At 38.4% G+C, this 27,092-nt stretch overlaps 1 protein-coding gene across 1 annotated transcript in view; it reads right to left on the reverse strand.

The window, feature by feature from the left end:
• LOC127448606 (vertebrate ancient opsin-like) overlaps nt 1-26,779 on the reverse strand; it is a 45,642-nt gene extending 18,863 nt beyond the window's left edge. Inside the window, exon 1 of the mRNA XM_051711274.1 lies at nt 26,404-26,779. Coding sequence (XP_051567234.1) covers nt 26,404-26,773 — 370 coding nt within the window. The 5' untranslated portion in view covers nt 26,774-26,779. The remainder of the gene's footprint in view (nt 1-26,403) is intronic.
• Nucleotides 26,780-27,092: the final 313 nt, after the last annotated feature.

Raw genomic sequence — 27,092 nt, forward strand, 5'->3', positions numbered from 1 at the left:
CTGATGGCATGGCCCGGAATGCCATCTGGACCCGCAGCTTTACGGATATTCACCCGTCGGAAGGATCGGGTTACGTCCGCTACAGAGACGGAGAATAACCTCTGTAGCTTCGGCTGCGGGAGCTCTCTCCATGAGGGCGGTGTTGTTTCCCTCGAAACGAGCATAATAAACGAGCAGGAACAGGGGAACAGGAGCCAGCTGGTAAGTGATAACTATGCGGAATGTGTAAAACCTCACTCCCCTGGCCTCAAAATGTGCACTAGCGTCTGATGCAGTGGCTGTAGCCTTTAGCAGGTCGAGCATGACCGGTCACATTTACACAGAAATTTTAGGGTACGTTTACACGACAACGATGTACTAAAAACGGAAACGTTTTTCCTTTGCATTTTTGAAAAGTTTCGCGTACAGACGACAACGTTGTCAAAATGATACCCGTTTACACGGATCTGCGAAAATGACTAAAAACACTGTATTATGCATGCCAGGCCAGTAGTTGGCGATGTCACTTTGTAAAGAAACACTACGCACATAAACATTCTTCCACAGAGCGGTGAATACAAACAATAAAGATGGTGATCGCTGGTCGTAGTAGTGATGCAGTAAATCTACACTTTGCTGGAGAAGCGTCAATAAACTCAAAACCTTGAGCAGCACAAACACAGTCCTGTAGTCCGCCATTGTAGTTTTGAATGTCTCGCGCGCTGTTTTGAAGTACTCGCGCGCATGCCTATAGACTGAACTCTCAAGATTATTCAGTAAACTCTGCTCATTTTACCATCACCTCGTCTCCTGCCTTCTTCTGGTATTCCCCCTGCTGACTCTTGGGCTGGTAGGAGAGTAATTTAACATAAGCTGTTAATGTTGACTGGTTTTGGATATCAGACAGAACTCTGATATATGGATATCTTCTGATGGAGAAAGAGGTCTTGTGTACACTGGATCTAACATGCATTTTCACTGCCTCATGTTTTCATATTCTAAGCATATCATTGAATACTGTCCATGGCATCACATCTCTGTCTATAGGCTATATACATAAGTGGTGGGTAAATGAATTGCAGGGTAAAGGTACATCAAATAAAATCAAGTAAATAAATAAATAACATTTAAAATACAAATACATTTTTCCCATCTGAATCCATACATTAATTTCAAGATTTTCAAATTGCAGGTTCTGTTGCTGTTTCTGTTCAAGTTGCAATGTTCACACTCCATACAAAACACTCCAAATGAATAAATTGTTGATTATTGTTATTTGCACACACACCAGTATTCATATTGATAATTATACTTCTCAAATTTATGCCTATCAATCCATCATTCTTTATATAACACGTAATACGCGTGACGTCATCGTTTTCACAAATTCGCATTTTTGTATGTTTACACGGAGACGATAACAGCATCGTTTTCAAAAACTTGCACTTTGTAACCCGTTTTCAAAAGTTTGCGTTTTCAGGCCCCAAAACGCCATTGTCATGTAAACGAACAGCCAAAACGCATAAAACGTTTTCAGTTTTTAGTTGAAAACTTTGTTGTGTAAACGGCCCTTAGAGTTATGAATACATTCCAATAATTGATCATAACTATATATTAAATAAAAATTCTAAACCACAAATTTTTTTATGAAAGTGTTGAATGATTCACTAAAAAGAGCCAGCTTATAAGAGTCATTCTTTTGGGAATACACTATACAGATGTGCTGTGTGTTTCGTGCTGTAGATTGCAAAGAACCAGCTCATTTGAGTAATTAATTCAGGAATTGGACTACACTGATCATGTTGTGTGTTTCATGCTCTGGATTCAGTAATGTGGCAGAGCTGCTGCTTAACAACACTGCAGGAAACACTGTCATCATTGTAGTTCGGTGTTCCGTCAGCATTGGCGGAAGATATTGCAGCAGAGATATTGGTCCTATCTCCCCTTAATAACAGAATCCATTCAATCTTATCTGTAATGAAAAAGTAATGAGCAAGGCACTCCAGTTCACACAAGAAAACCCTTGATAAGCATTGACTGATTGAGTCAGGGATAGGTCCACTGAAAAGTTAAAACTTGTATGCACAGGAGTGTATAAATGCCCTCTCATTTCCATAATTATGTAACATAAGTCAAGAAATCATCAGCAGAACGTGAGATGACTTAATGGGGTGATTCTGCAACCTGTCCCATCTGGAGTTGATTAAGCCATCATAATGCAGGTTAATGCATTTTAGTGTGCTCACATAACATTTCTGCATTTTCGATGCATTCCACTTATCAGCAAGGGCTTTCTAACAAAATTTTGAGACAGGCTGTTTTAAACTGACTGGGTGATTTATTAGATTTACACAAGGATGAATGGCTGAAGAGAGAAGAATGCATGAATGCATGAAGGGAATATAAGAGGAGACCCAGAGTGAAGCAGAAATCGATAAGGAGAGATACAAAGAGCACCTTCACCTCAATTCCCTGTGACAAAGCTAATAGAGAAATATGACATAGCTTTCTAGTCTAAGACAATTATTTTACAGTATGGTTTAAACAGGATCATACAATGTCCAACATTGCCTTGTTGTCTGCTTTTTAAAATCTACTTCCATAAGTTTGTAAAAATAAATCGGACAAGGGTATTGGAGAAAAAAATCACATATTATTTATTAACACCTATAAGATATTATTAGAGCCAACAAAACATGCTGGATCAAGCAAGAAACACAATTGTAAAGTCTGTCTCAAAAACAAGCATGTAGCTTGCAACGGGCTCAGTGTTTGAGACAGTGCTTCTCATGCTTTATAAAGGGTCCCCAAACTACGGCCCACGGGCCAAATACGGCTCTCTGAAATGTTTGAGCGGAACCGTGCCTGTCACACATTTTGACCAGCCGCACTGAAAATGAGAGACTGCTTTGGTAGCTTTTCAAGCCTGTAAGACTGACTATAGCGTGAGCCAAAAGCATTAGAGTGCAGGCTGTAAAGGAGCACATCATTGGTTTCGTGAACGAATACGCCCCTTCACAGAAGTTGGTGTCGATCGTTCGAGTCTGCCCAAGATGAGACATCTCATTCATGAAGGAACTGATTGCACTGGTACACCTGTTCATGAACGAAATGCATGAATCAGAATCATTAGTGAGGATCTGCTGAACAACTAAACAAGAGGAGGAGGCAAGTCATTTGTTCAATTCAGCAATCTCATTCAACAAGAAAATGGGCTGGATGAATTATGAATAAAATGGTGTGATAAACAACTTATTACAAAGGCATACAGACTTTCTTTTTAGGCTAGTATTGTTTTTTGTTTTTTTGTAGCTTGATAAAAAGTCATGCTCAGCAATTCACAGTATGATAGATATGCTTTGTTGTCATTTGTGGGGAAATGATTATGATGCTTAAACACTCTGCTGAAGTCTCTTAGTAGAATTACTGAGACATACATTTTAATGAATGATAATTAGACTTTTTTCTGTCATGAATAACTGCTTTTTCTACGTTCAAAGCATAAAAGACGGTCATTTGGTGCAATCTACTGGCACAAAAGTGAAATTTGCAGAAATGGTCAATGAACGAATCAATGAACTAGTCTGAACAAATCTTTTTAGTGAACAGATTAAAAAGACTCAATCACTGAGATTAATCAAAATTATTAAAAGCAGAAGAATAATCTCTGTGAGAAAAATATTTTAGGCTCACTCCGGCCCCCCTTAAAAACATAGAAAAGAGACCTGGCCCTGGCAGCAAAAAGTTATAGACTACTTTATATGACATAATATAATATATATATATATATATATATATATATATATTAGGGCTGTCGATTTAACGAGTTAATTTAGTGGGATTAATTATATGAATAATAACACTATAAAACACTAATACAATGAATCGTGCTCTCGATCCATACATAAATTCAGTAATCAGGAATGTTCCTACCTTTAGACCAGTTTATGCTTGATGTACCACCTTAATGTGGCAGTAGGGGACAGTGAGCGTTCCAGCTGTACAGCCAATGCACCTCATCAAACAGGAAGCACAGCCAGAGATTCTTTTATATAATGCAACACCATAACCAACTTCAACCACATGAGTCTTCAAAGCCAGTCATATAATGGCCTGACATAAATAAACTGCTTTCAGGGTGTTACAACAGTAAATCACAGTTTGAGGATAGCATGCAAATTAATGGGTAGAGTCATAAACTAACACCAACCTGTCGCATAATTGTCTGTGACTTCTCTAATATGACAGCAATTTTATCGTAGTAAACTCCACACATAGTTCACTCCAAAATAACTTTTTACTGTATGGTCAGTTCATTAAGTGATAAGCTGTTTCCTCACAAAATCAGTTTATTCAGCATACTGAAGCATCTCCTCCATTGACATCATTCAAAAAGAACAGCCTTTTGTCTCCACGCCAGTGTACCACAACAGACTGCAGGGATCTCGAGACACATTTTTCAAAGTTTCAGATTACATTTAACTTGGCACAGCATTCTAAAAACAAAGCACTTATGACTAGAGACACTAAAAACAAGTGAAATGCAATCCGACCAACTAAAGTGAGACACTCCAACTAAAAAGCGTCCATCTGACACGAGTAGCCTACACAGCCCAACAATTTAAAAAAGCTCAGACAGAATTGGGCCAACAATAGAGTTATGTTCAAAGATATGGAAATAAAACAAACAATATTTACTTATGTATTGTACTAGAAATGCTTAAATTGTCTGCTGCCACAATATTTATATGATGTAATGTATTTGAATTATCTGAATTATAATATTGATTATATATTAAGTTTAATTATTAAATACTAAATTATCTTTATTTGAGGACCTTTCTCAGTAAGCATTGATTTCAGATGGTTTAAAAACAAAAATGTGAAGTCTGTATTTGTGTTAAAGCAGTGGTCTCAACAGGGAGGCACAGAGAGGTTGGAAGCGGGGTGCAAATTTTTCTCAAGGTTGAATTTTTTATTGACTTCAAACAGGCTTCAGTACTGAAGTACCGAGCAAATATACATGAGCCTAATGTGAACTGTAAATATAATTAGAACCTGTAACATCAATATGCTTCATCTCCTTTACAAAATATGTATAAAGGTTGTTCACAATCGCCTTAACCTCTGCATGAATGAAAAATAAAAATGCGTTCCCTCTCCCTCTGCATTTTCTTTTTGATAAGGAGAGGCAGAGCTTAGCCTCTGCCTTTTTAATTAGCTGTCAGTGCAGCCATGTGTCAGATCGACAGTGACTACTAGCCGAACGAACCCATGGTGGAAAGCAGGCTATGGATAAGTTGCCAAAAGGAGCTGAAGCAACGATGCCTCATCAGCATCATTATCTACCCCTAAAAATTTAAAAACACGAAAGTATGATTGTAGCTATCTTCAGTTTGGCTTTACGGTGGCTGGGACAGATGCTGAACCGCTGCCTCAATGTGTTAAATGTGCAGATGTGCTGGCAAATGGTAGCATGAAGCCATTCAAGTCGAAGCGCCATTTGGAAACCAAACATCCAACACTTAAAGACAAGCCCTTTTTCAAATTAAAGTTATCTTGTCTTGCACAGCAGAAATGCAACATCAGCAAACACACATCAGTATCTAACAAGTGTTAGTCATCTACGTCTCGCAACGAGTTGCTAAATTAGGAAAACAGCACACAACAGCCGAGGTGCTAATCTTACCGGCTGCTAGGGGTGTACCGATCGATCTGCCACAGATCAGAATCGTGCCTAGAATCAGGTCCACCCAGCCAACATGTTTATGTGGGCCCCACTTGGGTTACACTTGGGCTACAGGGGTACCGAGTGGGCATGGGCCCAAAATGGGCATCTTATCTGGGGCCCACTTGGGTCAACTAAGTAGGTCCCACATGGGCGAGCACAGGTGGGCTTCCTATGTGGTTCTTAGTTGGGTCACTAATGGGAAATGAGTGCATGGGATCAAAATGGGCAACACAGTTGGGGCCCATTTTGGTTTACCAAATGGGTTAGACAAGTGCAAACACAATCAATCCCATATAGGCTGATTACATGGATCCAAGATAGTACACAAATATGCACCGTTGAAAACATTTTTTATTGTTGTTGTTGTTGTTTTGACACTTGGACTAATGTGCAATAGCTGGTATAGCTAATCTAAAAATGCCAACACTCATGCAATTGTATCCAATATGCTCTTTAAAAGGATCAAGAGCCTATGGACATGGATCAAAAAAGGTTAAAAAAAAAAAAAAAAAAAAACTATTGTGAGAACTTGCGTAACTTTTGCGGGGGAGATCTCAAACAGCAATGCCCATCCCCCACCCCTGACTCTTAATTGACTTTTCGTGCCACTGCTATTCCTGTCAGTTGAATGTACCCAAGGTAAGAACAATAATATATAAAAACTTAAAAGTATTAGAAATACATTGCTTTCACAATATAATGTTAACCAAAACATTAGTTTGGCTTCTTGTCACGTTAGAATGTTAAAATTCCAGCTAGAGGTTAGCTAACTTCTTTTTTATTGTTAGAAGATGGTATAACATTTTTCCTGAATTTCTGGCACTCCATAACCAAAACAATAAGAAATGAGAATAAAACTAGCAATTCAAATCTGTACTGTGTTTAATAGCAATTTATCAAACAACTGTTGAACTGTACTGGACTCTCCCGGTGGTTTCAACAGTAGTATTTATACTAAAAGTTATTGATTACCTATGTGGGCTTCTGCCAGATGCCAAAGGAAAATGCATAGATTTCTGTCAAAGATAACACAGACTCTTATACTGTACGCAGACCGATCATGCTTACTGTCATGCTTAGTCTGCCAAAGACTATAGGTGGTGCTATGGGGTAATACACAATTTAAGGCAGTTTGAGTCTAAACTTTGAATTTTATTTTTGTTTATTTTAACTAATATTTAAATTAAACTGAAAATATAAAGGAAATTAAATTAGTGGGGTGTCTGTCAGACAACAGATTGCTTTGATAATCTGTTGCAGAAGAAAAAAAACTGTTGGATGCCATGAACTATTGTGCACCCACTATAATCTTACAGTTATGCAGTTCTGAAGTGACTTCAAGGACTCCAGTTACACTAAAGAGAATCATTATTGCAAATAAGTGGTGTAGTGCCCTGTGTTGAAGCATCTCTTTTTATATACCTCCTATTAATACTTTGTGTATTTATCAGTTTTCCTATTGAATGGCTGTACTTAGAGTCCATATATCCCCAAGAAACTTATCCACTAACACGTTCAATTGTGATATGATAGGAATTTTTGCCTCAGTTCTTGCATAATTAGAAAATGTGCAAATAATTTTAAACCGGTTAACCATTTTTTTCTCAGACAGTAATCTAACCGTCAAAATCACACACCACGGCATCCATAGTCCTAAGCATGTATGTTTCCCACTACAAAGCCACAAGGTCATAAAATGATCCAAAGACATATACATGCACAAATATCAGATATCAGATCATCACAACATGTGTCAGCTTCACCAATGATTAAATCATGCTTCAAATCTACCAGAGGAACATTTAATAAACATGAAATGATCCTTCAACACATAGCCAGCACATGTGGGAATGTTACACTAATAAGATATTGAGCTCACTGTCTCCACTTAGCCTGGGGACCAAAGAACAGAAACAAAGATGGTCTCTTGATCACTTTTGGACATTTGGATAAAAGATATGACATTTCGAATCACTGCTCTCCCAAGAGACCACACTACAGGGGCCAGGGGCATACTCACCCCTATAAACATCAAACATCTTCAAAAACATGGTAAAACATCTCCACCAGAATGCATCACACATTGAAAGACCATTGAAAGAACTTTGTTGTCTGTCTAGTTCAGTTTGCTGTTTGGGTGGAGTTTGGTGGACTGACCAGGCAAGGAAGCAAGGCTCAGTACAATGAGAAAAAAGCACAGCAAGAACTCTGATATGGACCGACAAGAGAGAATAAAAGCATAGAGATGCATTAAAATGTGATGCCTGACAAAATTCTAGAAGCATTAAATTGAACTGCAAAGCTTTAGGCACATGCATGCATCTGATAACAATATGGTGAGTGCAAGAGGAGCTTGAGAATAGTTCAGATAGATAAGAATCATTGATTAAGATGCCTCAACAACAAACTGAATGGAAAAGAGAAGTCAAAGAGTATCATCCACACAGTAGTACTAACTTCACTGAGGTGGATTTATGCCTTTTGAATCATCAGATATCAGAGTATCATTCAGAGCTACAGTATATGTTTCTTGCAGAAAAACTGCAGTTGGTCCAGTTGGTTAGTGAATGAGGAGAAAGATTAAACCGGGGAGAGAGACAACCTCCCAGCCACTGCCCTTGGACTGACAGTGACAGGGAAAAGCTGGGCCAGTTTGAGACTCAAATCTACTGAAGTACATATCCATCACATTGTTAGACTTGTTCAAGTACCCCAAAATACTACCAGATGTTTATTTACATTGTTCTTTCAGAATCTACATTGTTCTTTTAGAACCTTTTGTTATCACCAAAATTTGACAAGCAAAGCTTCCATAGACTTATTCCATTGTGTTTTCCCCAGGGGTACAATGGGGATGGCTCATGGCTAGCTCCTTACATGCATGCAACCTTCTGGTTACCAGCTCCAAGCCTTGACCACCAGACCACGCCACCACCAAAACTGCATATGGCAGATAATAGAGTTTGCACTATAGCTTGTCCCTGTGGCAGTGTTTTCCCCTCATCAAACTGTTTCTTCAGTTTGGTCAACAGATGTAGATAGGAAGTCTTGCCTTACAGGTAAAAGAGCCTTTAGATACAGACATCGCCTGTCAATCAGCTCTAGAATGCACATGCACATTAGCTAAAAGCTGGGAAAATTTAGTTTTTTAGTGTAATCTGACGTAAAGATGCACCATTTATGATACCAGTGTTGTCAGATTTTACTGCTGATTTGCAATATGGTCTTTGATCGTAATCTTGGCCAACCGTTTTGGAGATTTCGTTTTATACCGTTCAAGTATATAGGAGCTGCTCTGTCATGACTGGAAATAGCCTCCCAAGAGCATTCCAAACATGGCCGATAGTGGACTGATTTGCTGGAAAGACTTGGTTGCACTCACACCCTCATGCGGATCCAGCGAGCAGCAGCAATCTTCTGACAGTTTAAACAGACTGCATCGCCTGCTTGGATTGTGACCACTGACCATCATGATTTGTGAATCAGAGGAACTTTTGATCTTGATCCTGAAGTTTTGATTCTGATTGATAGAATACATGCTTCAGAGGAAGATATTAGATGAGCACTCGACCGGAAGAAAACGTTGGATTTTCGTGAGGTTCGTAAATTACATCTTTTTAAACGAGATGTCTGCATATTTACAAATGGTATATAATATAAGTTTTATTGATATTTGCCTTTTATCATTAGAAAAAAAAAGTTAAAAGTGACAGGGAACTGCTGAGGAGAGGCTGATAGAATACATGCATTAGAGGTAAATAAATGAGCACTCCACAGGATGCTGGATCTGCTCAAGTTGTGTGAGGTTGGTTTATTACATCTGTTTAAACGAGATATGTGCATATTAGCAGACGGTATATGTGATATTAGTTTTATTGATATTTGCCTTTTTATCATTAGAAAAGAAAGTTAAAAGTGACAGGGAACTGCTGAGGAGAGGCTGATAGAATACATGCATTAGAGGTAAATAAATGAGCACTCCACAGGATGCTGGATCTGCTCAAGTTGTGTGAGGTTGGTTTATTACATCTGTTTAAACGAGATATGTGCATATTAGCAGATGGTATATGTGATATTAGTTTTATTGATATTTGCCTTTTTATCATTAGACAAGACAGTTAAAAGTTACAGGGAACTGATGAGGAGAGAGTGAAACAGGTGAGAACTTTAACATTATGAGCTCAAACATGTCTGCTGCAGCTCTGATGTGCGGACCGTATAAATGACACTGTGTTGCACACCGGTCTATTATTGTAGTAACATGATGCACGTAACAACAAAATTAACCATGACTGGTCGTTTACATGTCTCAGTCAATTCACATGCAAGCAGGTGATTTTCAGCGCCCTCAAGAAAAAAATCTGCCAAACCGAAAATTTATCGGCTGATGCTGATAATGAAAAAAGTCAGAATATCGACCGATTTATCGGCCTCTGCAGTATATTGGTTGACCACCAATTACAACCCTTTGAGTTTTCAGTATTTGCGGATGCCTGTGTATATGTAGGCACTTCTGTGTTTGAGGTCCTATACTGAAACATGTGATAAACCAACATTCTTATCACAAACCTTGCAAAAGAAAAAGTTCAGATTTTTTATTAATTTTGTTATTTTGTTTTATTTATCCCCTTTTCTCCCAATTTGGAATGCCCAATTCCCACTACTTAGTAGGTCCTTGTGGTGGCGCGATTACTCACCTCAATCTGGTTGGCGGAGGTCTCCGCTTCTGAGACAGTCAATCCGCACATCTTATCATGCGGCTCGCTGTGCCTGACTCCACGGAGACTCACAGCCCGGGAGGCTCATGCTACTCTCCGCAATCCACGCACAACTTACCACATGCCCCATTGAGAGCGAGAAGCCTTAATCGTGACCACGAGGAGGTTACCCCATGCAGAGCCAGCCCAAGGCATAAGCGAACTAAGCGGCTGCTTAGAACCAGGGGGCCCCCAAGAGCACATGAAATGACAGCATGATTTTTTTTTGTTTTTTTGTTTTTGTGATATATTATGTCAGTGGACAAGGGTAATTATACAAAAATGCAATATTAAACTCAATATTATGTTAACGGGCTGCAGGATGCAAGCACAGTCAGACAGTTATTTGATTGAAGAGGCAGCAGAAATGCAGCAAAACAGCAATGTCACAAAAAAGGACATATCCCTCTGGTGCAGAGAAAAGGAAAAATTAAAAAACTGAGGAAGAGAAAAAACAGCAAGATAAAGGTATGTTAAGTAGCTAGGCTATGTTGCGAGCTAACGTTAGCTGGCTAGTTAGTTAACATAGCCTAGGTAGCATATCTTCTTGTTTTAGGAAAGTTCACATTTGATTAAACATCTGTAAATAGCCTTGACATCTTAATATACTATAATACAACATACAGGTGCATCTCAATAAATTAGAATGTCGTGGAAAAGTTCATTTATTTCAGTAATTCAACTCAAATTGTGAAACTCGTGTATTAAATAAATTCAGTGCACACAGACTGAAGTAGTTTAAGTCTTTGGTTCTTTTAATTGTGATGATTTTGGCTCACATTTAACAAAAACCCACCAATTCACTATCTCAAAAAATTAGAATATGGTGACATGCCAATCAGCTAATCAACTCAAAACACCTGCAAAGGTTTCCTGAGCCTTCAAAATGGTCTCTCAGTTTGGTTCACTAGGCTACACAATCATGGGGAAGATTGCTGATCTGACAGTTGTCCAGAAGACAATCATTGACACCCTTCACAAGGAGGGTAAGCCACAAACATTCATTGCCAAAGAAGCTGGCTGTTCACAGAGTGCTGTATCCAAGCATGTTAACAGAAAGTTGAGTGGAAGGAAAAAGTGTGGAAGAAAAAGATGCACAACCAACCGAGAGAACCGCAGCCTTATGAGGATTGTCAAGCAAAATCGATTCAAGAATTTGGGTGAACTTGGGAATGGACTGAGTCTGGGGTCAAGGCATCAAGAGCCACCACACACAGACATGTCAAGGAATTTGGCTACAGTTGTCGTATTCCTCTTGTTAAGCCACTCCTGAACCACAGACAACGTCAGAGGCGTCTTACCTGGGCTAAGGAGAAGAAGAACTGGAGTGTTGCCCAGTGGTCCAAAGTCCTCTTTTCAGATGAGAGCAAGTTTTGTATTTCATCTGGAAACCAAGGTCCTAGAGTCTGGAGGAAGGGTGGAGAAGCTCATAGCCCAAGTTGCTTGAAGTCCAGTGTTAAGTTTCCACAGTCTGTGATGATTTGGGGTGCAATGTCATCTGCTGGTGTTGGTCCATTGTGTTTTTTGAAAACCAAAGTCACTGCACCCGTTTACCAAGACATTTTGGAGCACTTCATGCTTCCTTCTGCTGACTAGCTTTTTAAAGATGCTGATTTCATTTTCCAGCAGGATTTGGCACCTGCCCACACTGCCAAAAGCACCAAAAGTTGGTTAAATGACCATGGTGTTGATGTGCTTGACTGGCCAGCAAATTCACCAGACCTGAACTCCATAGAGAATCTATGGGGTATTGTCAAGAGGAAAATGAGAAACATGAGACCAAAAAATGCAGATGAGCTGAAGGCCACTGTCAAAGAAACCTGGGCTTCCATACCACCTCAGCAGTGCCACAAACTGATCACCTCCATGCCACGCCAAATTGAGGCAGTAATTAAAGTAAAAGGAGCCCCTACCAAGTATTGAGTACATATACAGTAAATGAACATACTTTCCAGAAGGCCAACAATTCACTAAAAATGTTTTTTTTTATTGGTCTTATGATGTATTCTAATTTTTTGAGATAGTGAATTGGTGGGTTTTTGTTAAATGTGAGCCAAAATCATCACAATTAAAAGGACCAAAGACTTAAACTACTTCAGTCTGTGTGCATTGAATTTATTTAATACACGAGTTTCACAATTTGAGTTGAATTACTGAAATAAATGAACTTTTCCACGACATTCTAATTTATTGAGATGCACCTGTATTACTTAGCTAGTTTTAGATTAAAGTTTTTGTCTTCTGTGTAAAAATAACTTGTTCCTGGGTATATATTTTTGTAATAAAAATAATCTTCTGTTCCATAAACTTGGTACTGATAACAGCTTAACATTATTTACATTAGCCTACCATTTTGGGGTCTTTGCTATTATATTCCAATATCATTATGCCTCAATTAGCTAGTTATAGATTAAGAGTTGTTGTTTTAGGTGTACATATGGCTTGCTGCTGTGTATAATAATTTATGTTGTTAAAATAACATTCTGTTCCGTCAACTATGTACTCTTATGAAACTTCCCTAGGAGCACTGTTGAAATATTTTGGAGGTGGGGCACAACCAACGCCACCTGCACCAAGTGCCAGTGCTACAGCTGATGATGATACAGCAGGTGACTTTTCAACAATCCCAGATCAATATATTTATATGGAAAAACCATGCCTTTTGTGAGATCTTTTTTTGTTTTTGACAGACAGTTGCATTACCTTCTAATATGACATCTAACATGGCTAGATTTTATAATAATAATAATAATAATAATAATAATTATTATTATTATTTTCATCTTTCATCAGGTCCAAACTCTGCAGGCAAGGAGCACTTACCAGCACCTGCATCCACTGATTCTACTGTTCCTTCCATGTCTGTTTCACCCACAGCGGATGTGGCAGGTAAGTTAATAGCACAGCAGCCTTTGTATTTGCTCAGTTTACTGTAGAATATCCTGAGATTAATATTTCTAATTATAATTATTAATGTAATTTCCTTAGGTCCTTCTACTTCTTGTGGGTTTGCTACTGTTCTAAACAAGATGCAGTGTTCCAAAAAATCACTAATATTGAGTGCTCACTTGAGGTCACAACCGCTGCTGTTAACTCCCTGTCTGAAACAGTTAACCGTCTACTTTCTGATGTCGCATTTTACGGTGAAAAAATAAGGAACACTGAAGAGTCGCTTCAATGTGTACGAAATGAGAATACACAACTCAAACTGAGAGTGGAGGCATTGGAAAGGTATAGTTGCAGGTGGTGCTTAAAATTACTTGGAGTGAAGGAGTGTGACGGTGAAAATGTTCGATTGTTGACCATTAATCACTTTGCCAGTGTCTCCTCGCATGAGAGATAAAATGGAGGATGTTATCAATGTGGCACATCGTGTTGGTAAACGCAGATCTGACGGCTCTCCCCGACACATCATTGTTCGATTCGTGACAAGGATGAACCGCGATATCATCTGGTCTGAAGCGAAGAACATTTACCTCAGGGAGAACGGCCTCCTCGTTAAGGAGTTGCTCACCAGGTTTGAGACCACATTGAGAACTGGAATAAACTCTGGCCGCTGATTCAGGCTGCAAGGAAAGAGGGGAAGAAGGCTGGCTACAGTGGGCCTTTCGCGTGATCAATGACGAGGATCTCCGCTGATTCAATACAAACTTCTTGAGCAGATAACTTCACAAAAGCCCTGAGTTCATTCAAGCTCAAATCTGCCCGGTTTAACAGTGATCTTGGTTCTGTGGTCGGTTTTTCATATTCTCTCGGTTGGTTAAACATTCTGGTTAAAAACTACTCACGTAGAAGTGGTTAGTTTGGTGTTCACTGTATTTTGGTAAAAGTGATTTTATTTATTTATTTATTTATTTATTTTTATGGATCACTTTGAATTTAACTCCTTAAACATTGTTTCTTTAAATACAAGGGGATTAAGAGATAATACAAAAAGAAAAGCTACTTTTTGGTTTTGTAGAAGATACAACGCAGACTTTATCTTTCTCCAAGAAACTCATTCCTCTGTGTCAGATGCAAAATTTTGGAAAGCTCAGTAGGGTGATTTAATTTACTTTAGTCATTGAACAAACAATGCTGCTGGTGTACTCATTCTTATCAACAAATTTAAAGAAGACGTTCTTAATTTAAAAACATCTGCAGAAGGTAGATGGGTCACACTATCTATAAAAGTAGATAATGCATTTTTTATTATTTGTAATGTGTATGGATATAGCTCTCAAGTAAAAAATAAATCCCTATTTAATGATCTTGCCAAAACTTTGATTGAAATGCAAAATACAACCCCCAATGCTAAACTAATAATTTCCGGGGACTTTAATGAAGTACCTGATCCCCTGCTGGATAGATTGCCTCCAAAAGTGCATCACATTACCTGTAACTCTATTATTGACATCTTAAACAAAAAAATTATCTTTGAACAGCCAATTTTTTGTATGTTTTATGAATATATCAAGAAAAAGGAGATGATTTCAACTATGAAGCAAGGAGTAATATCCCTAATACCGAAGCCAGAGATAGATCCTCTTGTAATTGATAATTGGAGACCTTTCACACTTCTAAACACTGATTACAAAATTATTGCTTTAGTATATGCCAAAAGATTAAAATCTGGTTTAAATCAAATTATCCATGAATCTCAAACGGGTTTCTTGAAACAAAGACATATTCATTCCAATGTTCACTTTATTCTAGATCTCTTAGATTATTCTGACCAGATAGAGCCTGAGGCTGTTATTTTATTTCTTGATTTCTGTAAAGCCTTTGATACAATCGAACACGGTTTTCTTCTTCACTCTTTGGAAATGTTCAGATTTGGGGATTGTTTTATTGACATAGTTAGCATGCTCTACAAAGATATAAACAGCTTGATCGTTGTAAATATGGAAACTTCTAATAGATTTGATATCCGTCGTGGCGTACATCAGGGATGCCCCATCTCAAGTTTTTTGGTTTTACTAGTAGCAGAACTCCTTTCAATTCATGTATTATCTGACCAAAACTTTTTGGGTTTAAAAATATTTTATATTGTGAATTCCCTATCTCAAATGGCTGATGATACAGTTTTATTTTTGAAAGACAGCAGTCAAATTAAAATAGCTCTTAATTCAATCTCTACCTTTTCTGACTCTTCAGGCTTGAAGTTAAATCTTAACAAATGCGAATTCTGTACGTTCATGAGGCTAGGGAGGCTTCAGTTGAAAACATACCGGTTAAAGAATCTGTAAAATACCTTGGTATCCATATTGACAAAAATAGCACTGTTCGCCAACAATTAAATTTTATACCCAAAATAAAGAAAACAAAACATATATTTAATAACTGGCTTCAGAGGGACCTTTCAATCTTTGGCAGAGTGTTATTATCCAAAGCAGAAGGCCTCTCTAGATTTGTTTATCCAGCTTTAGCCCTGTTCGTTAGTGACACTACTGCCAAAGAAATTAACAAAGCCTTTTTAGATTTTATTTGGAAGAATAAACCCTATAAATTAAAAAAAGACATTTCGTCTGGCAAAAGATAAGGTGGTCTAGAAATGTTAGATTTCTTTGATATTAATAACACTTTTAAACTTAATTGGCTAAGACTATGTGCATTGAATGAACACTCTTTATGGTACTTTATCCCACATTACCTTTTTAAGAAACTTGGAGGTCTTTCTTTTCTTTTAAGATGCAATTTTCTTCCTGAGAAATTACCTATTAAATTATCAAAATTCCACCGGCAAGCTTTATTGTCCTGGTAAACATGCTTCCTTCACAACTTCTCCCGACATAAAATCCTCCTTTGGAATAATTATTTGATTACCTCTAGAAACAAATATTTATTCCTTAATAAATGGTTTGAAAGGGATGTTAATTTTGTTATGGACCTTTTTGCTAAAGAAGGAAATATTATGTCCTATGAGAGATTTATGTATTTTCATATTTTCCCTATTTCCCATAAAGAATTCTTATTGGTGGTTAAAGCCATCCCTAATGGCCTTATACAATTAATGCAAAGTAATTTAATGTTGTTTGAAAATAGTGAAAGGATAATGCCAGAGTTGTCTGTGGGTGGTTTTAATTTATTTTGTTCTCCCTACAATAACAAAGGTATTAGGTTAATTTTTCAATCAAAACATAGGATTTCCCCTAGAGGGAAATTCTTCTGGAATACCCAGATCTCTCATATTAATTTTTTTGATTTTTTCCCCCAATTTGGAATGTCCAATTCCCAATGTGCTTTTAAGTCCTTGTGGTCATGTAGTGATTTGCCTCAATCCAGGTGGTGGAGGATGAATCCCAGTTGCCTCTGTGTCTGAGACTGTCAACCTGTGCATCTTATCATGTGGCTTGTTGAGTGTGTTGCCACGGAGACATAGCGCGTGTGGAGGCTTCATGCCATCCACTGCGGCAACCACGCTCAACTTACCATGTGCCCCACTGAGAATGAACCACATTATAGCGACCACAAGGAGTTTACCCCATGTGACTCTACCCTCCCTAGCAACTGGGCCAATTTGGTTGCTTAGGAGACCTGGCTGGAGTCACTCAGCACGCCCTGGGATTCAAACTAGCGAGCTAGCGAACTCCAGGCCCCCGGAAAAAAAGCTTGGTTAATTCCTTACAAATTTTGTATTTCCAATAAGGTGAAAGGTGCATTTTAAAATTCTACATAAGATCTACCCCTGTAATGTTATTTTATCTAAACACTGGGACATTGACTGCAAGTGCAATTTTTGTAGCATTAACGAGGAGAACCTGGTTCATTTATTTTATAATTGTTGTGTATCTTCAGAATTTTGGTCCAAGGTCAGCTCTTACTTATTTACTCATCTGAAAATTATTTACCAGCTCACTCTTGAAAATGTCATATGCTCTTATACAAATAAGGATAAGATGAAAGAGTATGTTGTTAATTTCTATATTTTACATGGTAAATATTATATTCACAAACTAAAATTTGCAAAATGTCAACCTAAATTTAATTTATTCTTGCTTGAAATGGATAATTTAAAGAAATCTTTAAACCTAATTGTCAGTAAGAAGAACAATTTGTTAATGGACCTTATGGACGAGTTCTTTAGACCAAAAAACTCTACTGACATAGGTAATTGAAAACTGTATATCATGAGACTCCCCCTTGTATATATATATATATATATATATATATATATATATATATATATATATATATATATATTATTATTATTATTATTATTATTATTATTATTTTTTTTTTTTTTTTTGCTTCTTTATATTGTAAGAGTATTGTTGTTCATGTATATGCATACTTAGTGTAGACTTGAATGGACATGTTTTTTTCTGTTTAAGGTTATTGTTGTTCATTGACAATAAAAAAATAAATAAAAAAAGAGTCGTTTTGGCAGCTTGGTTTCAACAAATGCTCTTTTTGCAGTAAGGAGGAAGTTTTGAGTTCTGAAACTTACAGTATGTTTAATAGTACCTTGAACTCTTACATGTGAAAAGATAAAGGAATATTTAATTCTTCATGTCATGGCCCCTTTGAGGCTGATTTCTGGCTATTTAAAGTAGGGACTAAAAATAAAATGTTTTTCATTTTGGTTCGTTTTGAGCAAAAGCAGTATTTTTTCATTCAGGTTTGTAAGTTCTACAGCCTCCTTTCCAAAAGGTTACCAGTTAGAACAAAATAAAAGTATGGTTAATAACGTTCTTTTTAAAATTAAATTACTCTGAGCTAAGGGTGGGTCAAATACCACTTGCAGTGTTGCTAGATCTCACAAGCGAAACAAGCAATGTGGTCTGGAAAAACAAGCCCAAAATAAGCCACTTGCTTCACCAAAATAAGTGAATTATTTTCCGGTGTGGTGAATTTTAACCGCATATATAACAAGCATACAGTTAATTCAAGTATATTTTTTTATTACGGTTCTGCTTTTCAGTCAAAACCCGGCCGCATTATATCTGTATGAATGCATCATATCTAACAATAATTCAGTGAAGACTTGGAAACAACTGTGAAATGTACTTTTTACCTCTAATAATGTTTTCCCTGTATCTGGATTAGCTGTGCATGTATATGTAGTAATTAGACATAGTTGTTAAAAAGATCTTCATTCACAGAATTCCACATCCACAAAGGGCAATTAGGCAAAGAAATGTGTGATGCAGAGGTTTCCTTCAGGATCAAAGCACATGTTTTTTGGAGGCAACAAAAAGTGGTGTAATTCCAAAGATTTACCAACATGGACACACAGGAAATTGGCATGCTGTTTCCGAAAGTTCCGGTAGATCGGCGAAAGTATGCCGACCCACTGACATGCAACATTTCCCACCAGACATTTTTGCATCAGTTTCAGTTTCACCTTCCCATGTAGCTCAACCAACGGGTTGCGTCAGCAGCGTGAGGTAGCACTTTTCCCCCTAACATTTCATTTTTACTCTACTAATGTTTAGGTTTGGGTTGGGAGGTAGAGTCCATAAAATATGCATTCCTCTTTCTTTTTTTTTTCTCCCCTTTTTCTCCCCAATTTGGAATGCCCAATTCTTAATGTGTCTTGCCTCAATCCCGGTGGCGGAGCACTAATCTCAGTTGCCTCAGCATCTGAGACCGTCAACCTGTGCATCTTATCACATGGCTTGTTGAGCGCATTATTGCAGAGACATAGCTTCACGCCACATCATGCACACTACGCACCTCACCGGGAACTAACCACATTATAGGGGCCACGAGGAGGTTACACCATGTGACACTACCCTCCCTAGCAACCGGGCCAATTTGGTTGCTTAGGAGACCTGGCTGGAGTCACTCAGTACACCTAGGGATTTGAACTCATGAACTCCAGGGGTGGTAGTCAGCGTCTTTACTCATTGAGCTACCCAGGACCCCCAAATATGCATTCCTCTTAAATTTGTTACATCCTTTACAGCTGAAAAGAACTCGCTTCACAACTAGCTTTTGGCGACCTCTCCTCATATTGGAGATTATCGTATTGGACAACAGCCATGACCGCTTGGCTGACTAACAGAGTGTGCCAGGTCCAAAATCTACCAAGAACCTTGTCAATGGATCGCACACAGGTTTTTAGAGAGAATACTGTGTAAATTTAGTGTCCTTTTAATTTTAGTAATGTAAAACATTTACTTTAATTAAATTGCATAATTAATTTATCGGCACACTGTAAAAATGTGGTAACCTGCAATAGTTATCATAAGTAGCTTTATACCTGATCTAATCCTTACAATTTATTTTGTTGGTGTAACATTTAGTCAGGTTGATTTAGACAAGTTAAAGAATATTTTTTATTTGAATCAAACCAGTTCATTCAGATATTACCACATGAATCACATTTTAGGTTGTAATTCCATTTTATCAGCCACCTGATCGCTAGATTTGGGTATCTGCATCAGTCATTCAAAAAATCATATCTATCGACCACTACTTATCTATAGCTATAACATAACAACCTGCATTCATGTTTTACAGTGACGCTTTAAACATTCAACTTTAGATTATGTTGTTTAGAAGTCTCAAATTTCACTGTTTTTCTATAGATAGGGTTATCATATCAAACTTGTAGCAGAACCCTCAAATGCACAGCCTGCATTTTGCTCTAACAGGTACTTGAACCCTGCTACCATAAATAAATCCAATTATGCAAATGTAAAGGTTAGTGGGAAATAAAAATATTTCAATATTTTAAATGCCAGTCCAGTTTTTCTCTCAAGCCTTCCCTGGTGTGATTTAGCTTTCATCCTTCCTGACTGATAAGCCCCAGTACACATAAAATAAATCAGGAGTTGAAAATGCAAATAGAGCCATTGTAGAACAGTCAGATTGTCAATATAAACATTTCCCAGTATGAGAGAGATATAGTATAAATATGTCCACAGCTTCACTGTGGAGCGGGGGTACAGGTTTCACTATATTAGTTCATGTACAGGTTTCACTATATTTGTGAGTGCCAAATTTTTGAAAATGTCTTCACAAATATAGAGACTTGTTGAAAACCCACTCTTGAGGACATTTTAGGTGGTCCTCACAAGTAAAAAATAAATCGGCCAAATCTTGTTTAGCTTTAAATCTACTGATGTGCACAGGTTTCTGTGAGGGTTAGGTTTAGGGGATAGAAAATATCATTAGTCTGTTCTGAAATCAGTGGAAGTCTGTGAGATGTCCTCACTTATATAGTAGTGATGGGTCGTTCATGAACGATTCGTTCATTTTGAACGAATTATTTATGTGACTCAGAAGAATGAGTAGTCTCAGAGAGTGATTCGTTCATTTTGTGTTGGCCGCGCATGTGCATTGCGTAACCTCCGTTCGTTTGTTACGTGAAAACCGCATAGACGCTGTACAGGAAACAGAAATTATTAGTTCACCTCTCGAGTCTTTTGGTCTGAGTCGTTCGTTCTTTTATCACGTGACAGCCGTATACGCTATGCATTGCTCACACAGGAAACAGAAATGATTAGTTCACCGCTCGAGTCTTCTGGTTCGAGTCGTTCGTTCTTTTATCATGTGACAGCCGTATACGCTATGCATTGCTCACACAGGAAACAGAAATGATTAGTTCACCGCTCGAGTCTTCTGGTCCGAGTCGTTCGTTCTTTTTTCATGTGACAGCCGTATACGCTATGCATTGCTCACACAGGAAACAGAAATGATTAGTTCACCGCTCGAGTCTTCTGGTTCGAGTCGTTCGTTCTTTTATCATGTGACAGCCGTATACGCTATGCATTGCTCACACAGGAAACAGAAATGATTAGTTCACCTCTCCAGTCTTCTGGTCCGAGTCATTCGTTATTTTGTCACGTGACAGCCATATACGCTATGCATTGCTCACACAGGAAACAGAAATGATTAGTTCACCGCTCGAGTCTTCTGGTCCGAGTTGTTTGTTCTTTTGTCACCTGACAGCCGTATACGCTATGCAGTGACAAAAGAACGAACGACTCCGACAAGAAGATTCCAGAGGTGAACTAATCATTCTGTTTCTCATAATTTGTCCTTGGCTCTGGCATGTGCACAGATAGACATCAAAGGGGGCTTGAGCACCTGCCCTTTTTCTTCCTCGAGAGAAAGTGGCCTTTTTTCTGGGGTGCTTCTTTTTTTTTTTTTATTTTTTTTTTTTTAAATAAATGAATATATATATATTCCTGTTTGTGCACAGCTTCCCTGTCAAACAAATATATTTATTGAATAAAAAATCTAAATATCAGGTCGGGAGATGAGACTTTGTCGAGTTCCGATGCCCGCCCTCCTTCCGCGCCTCCGTGCAGCATTGCAGCACACATCGGCACATCAGACACACAGACAGGCAGGCAGCAGCCCCTCCCAGCTCCTATCCCAGTTGTGTTTTTCTTGGCTTGTGTGGAGGTGAGTGGTGATGAACAAAAGACTAAGCTACCAGTGCCTCAACTTTACAGCTAATTAGCCAAAAGCCAAAAGACAAATAGAGTTAACTTGTGTCTTGCTAACATGCATGACTCATGAGCTACTAGCTAATGTAATAAGTTAGCTAAAGTTTAGCTAAGGCAATATATCATGGCCATACAGGCTAATGTACTGTACTTAATGGAGACACTACAGGTGAATACAGTAAAATTAGTGTCTAATATCGTCATCACAATCGCCACATTGATATGCAAATTAGGTGTTAACTAATTAAAATGCGCTTATTTGCATACATTTGACAAGGCACTGCAGGTGAATAGGATAAACAAAATAACTAAAGCATATCACCACAGAACTTCCCCAGTTAATGACTTACATCAAGAGTCTTTTCCCCTGAAATGTTATGTTTAAATATGCAGATTAGCTTGTTTTGGTTAATTTAGAAGAAATCTACAGATGCAAATAGATGGAGGGTAGTAGGCTTAAAACGAACACCATCTACAGTGCATCCGGAAAGTATTCACGGTGCTTCACTTTTTCCATGTTTTGTTATGTTACAGCCTTATTCCAAAATGGATTAAATTCATTATTTTCCTCAAAATTCTACAAACAATACCCCATAATGACAACATGAAAGTAGTTTGTTTGAAATCTTTGCAAATGTATTAAAAATAAAAAATGAAAAAAATCACATGTACATAAGTATTCACAGCCTTTGCCATGACACTCAAAATTGAGCTCAGGTGCATCCTGTTTCCACTGATCATCCTTGAGGTGTTTCTACAACTTGATTGGAGTCCACCTGTGGTAAATTCAGTTGATTGGACATGATTTGGAAAGGCACACACCTGTCTATATAAGGTCCCACAGTTAACAGTGCATGTCAGAGCACAAACCAAGCCATGAATTCCAAGGAATTGTCTGTAGACCTCCGAGACAGGATTGTATCGAGGCACAGATCTGTGGAAGGGTACAGAAAAATGTCTGCAGCATTGAAGGTCCCAATGAGCACAGTGGCCTCCATCATCCGTAAATGGAAGAAGTTTGGAACCACCAGGACTCTTCCTAGAGCTGGCCGCCCAGCCAAACTGAGCGATCGGGGGAGAAGGGCCTTAGTCAGGGAGGTGACAAAGAACCCGATGGTAACTCTGTCAGAGCTCCAGCATTTCTGTGTGGAGAGAGGAGAACCTTCCAGAAGAACAACCATATCTGCAGCACTCCACCAATCAGGCCTGTATGGTAGAGTGGCCAGACGGAAGCCACTCCTCAGTAAAAGGCACATGACAGCCCGCCTGGAGTTTGCCAAAAGGCACCTGAAGGACTCTCAGACCATGAGAAACAAAGATTGAACTCTTTGGCCTGAATGGCAAGTGTCATGTCTGGAGGAAACCAGGCACCGCTCATCACCTGGCCAATACCATCCCTACAGTGAAGCATGGTGGTGGCAGCATCATGCTGTGGGGATGTTTTTCAGCGGCAGGAACTGGGAGACTAGTCAGGATCGAGGGAAATATGAATACAGCAATGTACAGAGACATCCTTGATGAAAACCTGCTCCAGAGCGCTCTGGACCTCAGACTGGGGTGAAGGTTCATCTTCCAACAGGACAACGACCCTAAGCACACAGCCAAGATATCAAAGGAGTGGCTATGGGACAACTCTGTGAATGTCCTTGAGTGGCCCAGCCAGAGCCCAGACTTGAACCCGATTGAACATCTCTGGAGAGATCTGAAAATGGCTGTGCACTGACGCTCCCCATCCAACCTGATGGAACTTGAGAGGTCCTGCAAAGAAGAATGGGAGAAACTGCCCAAAAATAGGTGTGCCAAGCTTGTAGCATCATACTCAAAAAGATTTGAGGCTGTAATCGGTGCCAAAGGTGTTTCAACAAAGTATTGAGCAAAGGCTGTGAATACTTAGGTACATGTGATTTTTATTTTTATTTATTTATTTTTTTTTTTTTTCGTTTTTTATTTTTAATAAATTTGCAAAGATTTCAAACAAACTTCTTTCACGTTGTCATTATGGGGTATTGTTTGTAGAATTAAGGAAAATAATGAATTTAATCCATTTTGGAATAAGGCTGTAACATAACAAAATGTGGAAAAAGTGAAGCGCTGTGAATACTTTCCGGATGCACTGTAAATGTGTATTTTGTAAGTTTTCTTTCCATTAGAGTAAAAGAAGACATGGAAGCAAAATAGACCAAAATCTCAAAACTGACCACTACATGAAAAAAGTGTCCTGCCTTAAACAGTAACTCCTCATCTAATAACTATCCATTCTATTAGTTTGTTGTATACTGATAGATCTTTACATCTTTTTGGTCCAATAACACCAAAAGAATTAAAACGATTTATTGCCTGATAACAAAATATTAGTGAAACTATGTCCCTCTCCTTGGTGCAGTCATTTATTCTAAATATATATTTGAAACTAGTAGCATAGAAAACATGCACATTGTGGCATAGTTTCCTTTGCTGTTGCCTGCTCTTGTGATAAACCTAATGAATACTAAAGAAGACCATGGTCTCTGTGTGAACTGATTATTTTGTAGAAATCTGTTGAGTATGAAACAAATGTGTGAGTCTGAGGGAATTAAAATAAATTGGTGAGGAAGTCAGAGTTGTGTTAATATATTTAACGTTTTGTTTAAAATACATTTTTTTAAAATAATTATGAGAAGTGCCCCTTTTTTCCACTTGAGCCCCTGCCCCCCAAAATGTCTGTGCATGTCCCTGCCTTGGCTGCATTATCAATTTTTCCTTATTGGGACTATAATCAAAGTTTGCGTAAGTAGACATGTTGGGGGGGATTTGGCTATTGAAAATGTAACATTTTAATTTAATTCTGCTCAAATGAACGAAATGACATTTTGCTGAACGAGACTCAAAGATTCAAGTCAGTAAAATGATCCGATATTCCCATCACTATTATATAGGGAAACAAACCTGTGTGTGTGTGTGTGTGTGTGTGTGTGTGTGTGTGTGTGTGTGACAATGGTTTCCAAAGGCCATACTAAACAGTAGCGGGTTTACTGCCCCGAGTAGGAAAGCTCCACAAAAAAAACGCTTGAGGGGTGACATGTTGTTCTGGGTACACGCACGAATACGCTGTTGTCTGCGGTCTCAAAGCGGTTCACGAAGCAGCCAGGTTCAGGTCAGTAGGACTTTGGGTTCGGGTTTGTAATTTAGGAAAAAATATACAGGCCTTCCGAACTTGTTTTGCCCACGTGCGCTCACTCACACAGATCCGAGCAAACAGATGAGTTAGGGGCCATTCACACCGAAAGTGTTTTTGCATGCGTCTGCTCTGTTTTTCCATTGTTTTTCTATGTAAATGTGCTGGATGAACACCCTTGACTGCTGCACCGCATCTCGCTGTTTCTCAGTGTCTCATGTAGGACCGGCACATTTGTAGACACTGTGTCAAGTTAAAAATAACTTCAGATTTCAAGAACACATGTCAAGACACCTGCGTTCTGTTTCGGTCGCTGCACTGCGTTTAGAATGTTTTTAGCGCAGGTGTCACAAATATTTAACGTTCTGAACAAGTTCAGGCTGCAAAGAGGTGTCTGTTACAATTTTTAACATGACTCCAGATTATTCTGCACCATGCAAAATTTCAGCGCTTGATAAACGTAAATTTTTTCCCCTGCTGCTCTAGTGTGCAGAGGGGCTGCTGTGCCTTGTATGTTTACTGTTGCTTACATAAAATACAGCCTTTTACAACATGGTGAACAATACACTGCAGCATTAGAATATGAGCTCCAGGTGAAAGTAAAGTAAATAAGACAGAAATATATTACTATTGTATACAACAAATCCTTAAATTAATAATAATACTGTACTATATTATAATGACAACTGGACAACAATAAATATTGCTGGGTTATATTAATATTAAAGAACAACTGATCTGCAAAATTTTAGTGAGTGAAGTTGTAGATTTTACACACCTTGTTCATGTAGGTAAACATTGTTTTTTTTTATTTTATTTTTTATAACTGTATTGTGGAAAAACTGGAAAACATGCATTAATTAACTTTAACTAGATTTTTATTTCATTAAACATTTTGAATGGACTTGACCACAACGGCTTCATAATTGAATTTAAAATTATGATTTAAAATCAATTTAGTAAAATAAATATCTATTTTTATTTATTTTTTTAACCAAAATTTTTCGAAATGGGGCCTCGGGTTGGTGGGTTACTTGGAGCCTCAGAAATCGTAAACCCGCCACTGATACTAAGCTCAACGTTTTTAGCTTTACGTGCAAAGCATCTCTATTCTCTATTTCGCACATCACATTTAGAGATGGTGTGAGGATTACAGGCAGACTCCTTCAGTGTGGAACTGAATGGCATCACTATAAAGTATCTGTGAAGGTGGGTGTGTCGCCTCGCGGCACATTTCATCGCAAACCTTCGAAATGCAAAGAGAGGTCCTCATACATTTCTACTAAAAAACAAATCTATAGTCAAATATAACTGGGGCGCATTTGGAATTTTAAAGACAAAGTTTCGAAATAGACATGGTAAAGAATGTTATCTGGCTCCTGAAATAACAGCACGTACCGAAGCAGGAGTTGATAAAGCCGTACCACATACATCCGTGCCGCCCGAGCAGCCACCGTCCCCGCACACTGGACGCGAAGCTCATGGTCGTCCCGAACACGCACACCAGCATGTCACTGACGCTGATGTTCAAAAGAAGCATGTTAACCGGGGTCCGAAGTGTCTTAAACCTACAGAAGAGGACTAAGACGATAAAGTTATTGAGAAAGCCGAAAGTCATGATGAATCCCAGGACCACGGACAGGGCGATGAAGCCCGCCCGAGAGAGCGTCTCCACCGGTGGGTCGCTCCAGTCCTCATCCAGAAGAGTTAACCGGTCTTCCTCGCTCATGTTAAAGCTGTAGTTTAAATCAGCCTGTTCGGAAAACATCCTTGGACGTATTTAGAAAGTAACTTTTATGTCAGTGCTACATTTCACAGCACCGCGCATCATCATCATCATTATGATTAAATACTGACGATAGCTGACATCTGGAAAAATGTTCACATTTGAGAGCACTTAGTAAAAAGTACAACATAGTGGAAAAAATGTCACAAACCTTGTCAGAACTATTAGAAGGAAATGTGGAATTATTGAATACCCTATAAAGTCCGTTCATGAGCTAGCCTACTTGGTTGTTCCATTTTAAATTCGAAAAAAGTCATAGCAGTGCGAACGAACGTGTCATCTCTTCGTTACCTCGGTATTC

Source organism: Myxocyprinus asiaticus, chromosome 11, assembly GCF_019703515.2.
Source record: "Myxocyprinus asiaticus isolate MX2 ecotype Aquarium Trade chromosome 11, UBuf_Myxa_2, whole genome shotgun sequence".
Lineage (NCBI taxonomy): Eukaryota > Metazoa > Chordata > Actinopteri > Cypriniformes > Catostomidae > Myxocyprinus > Myxocyprinus asiaticus.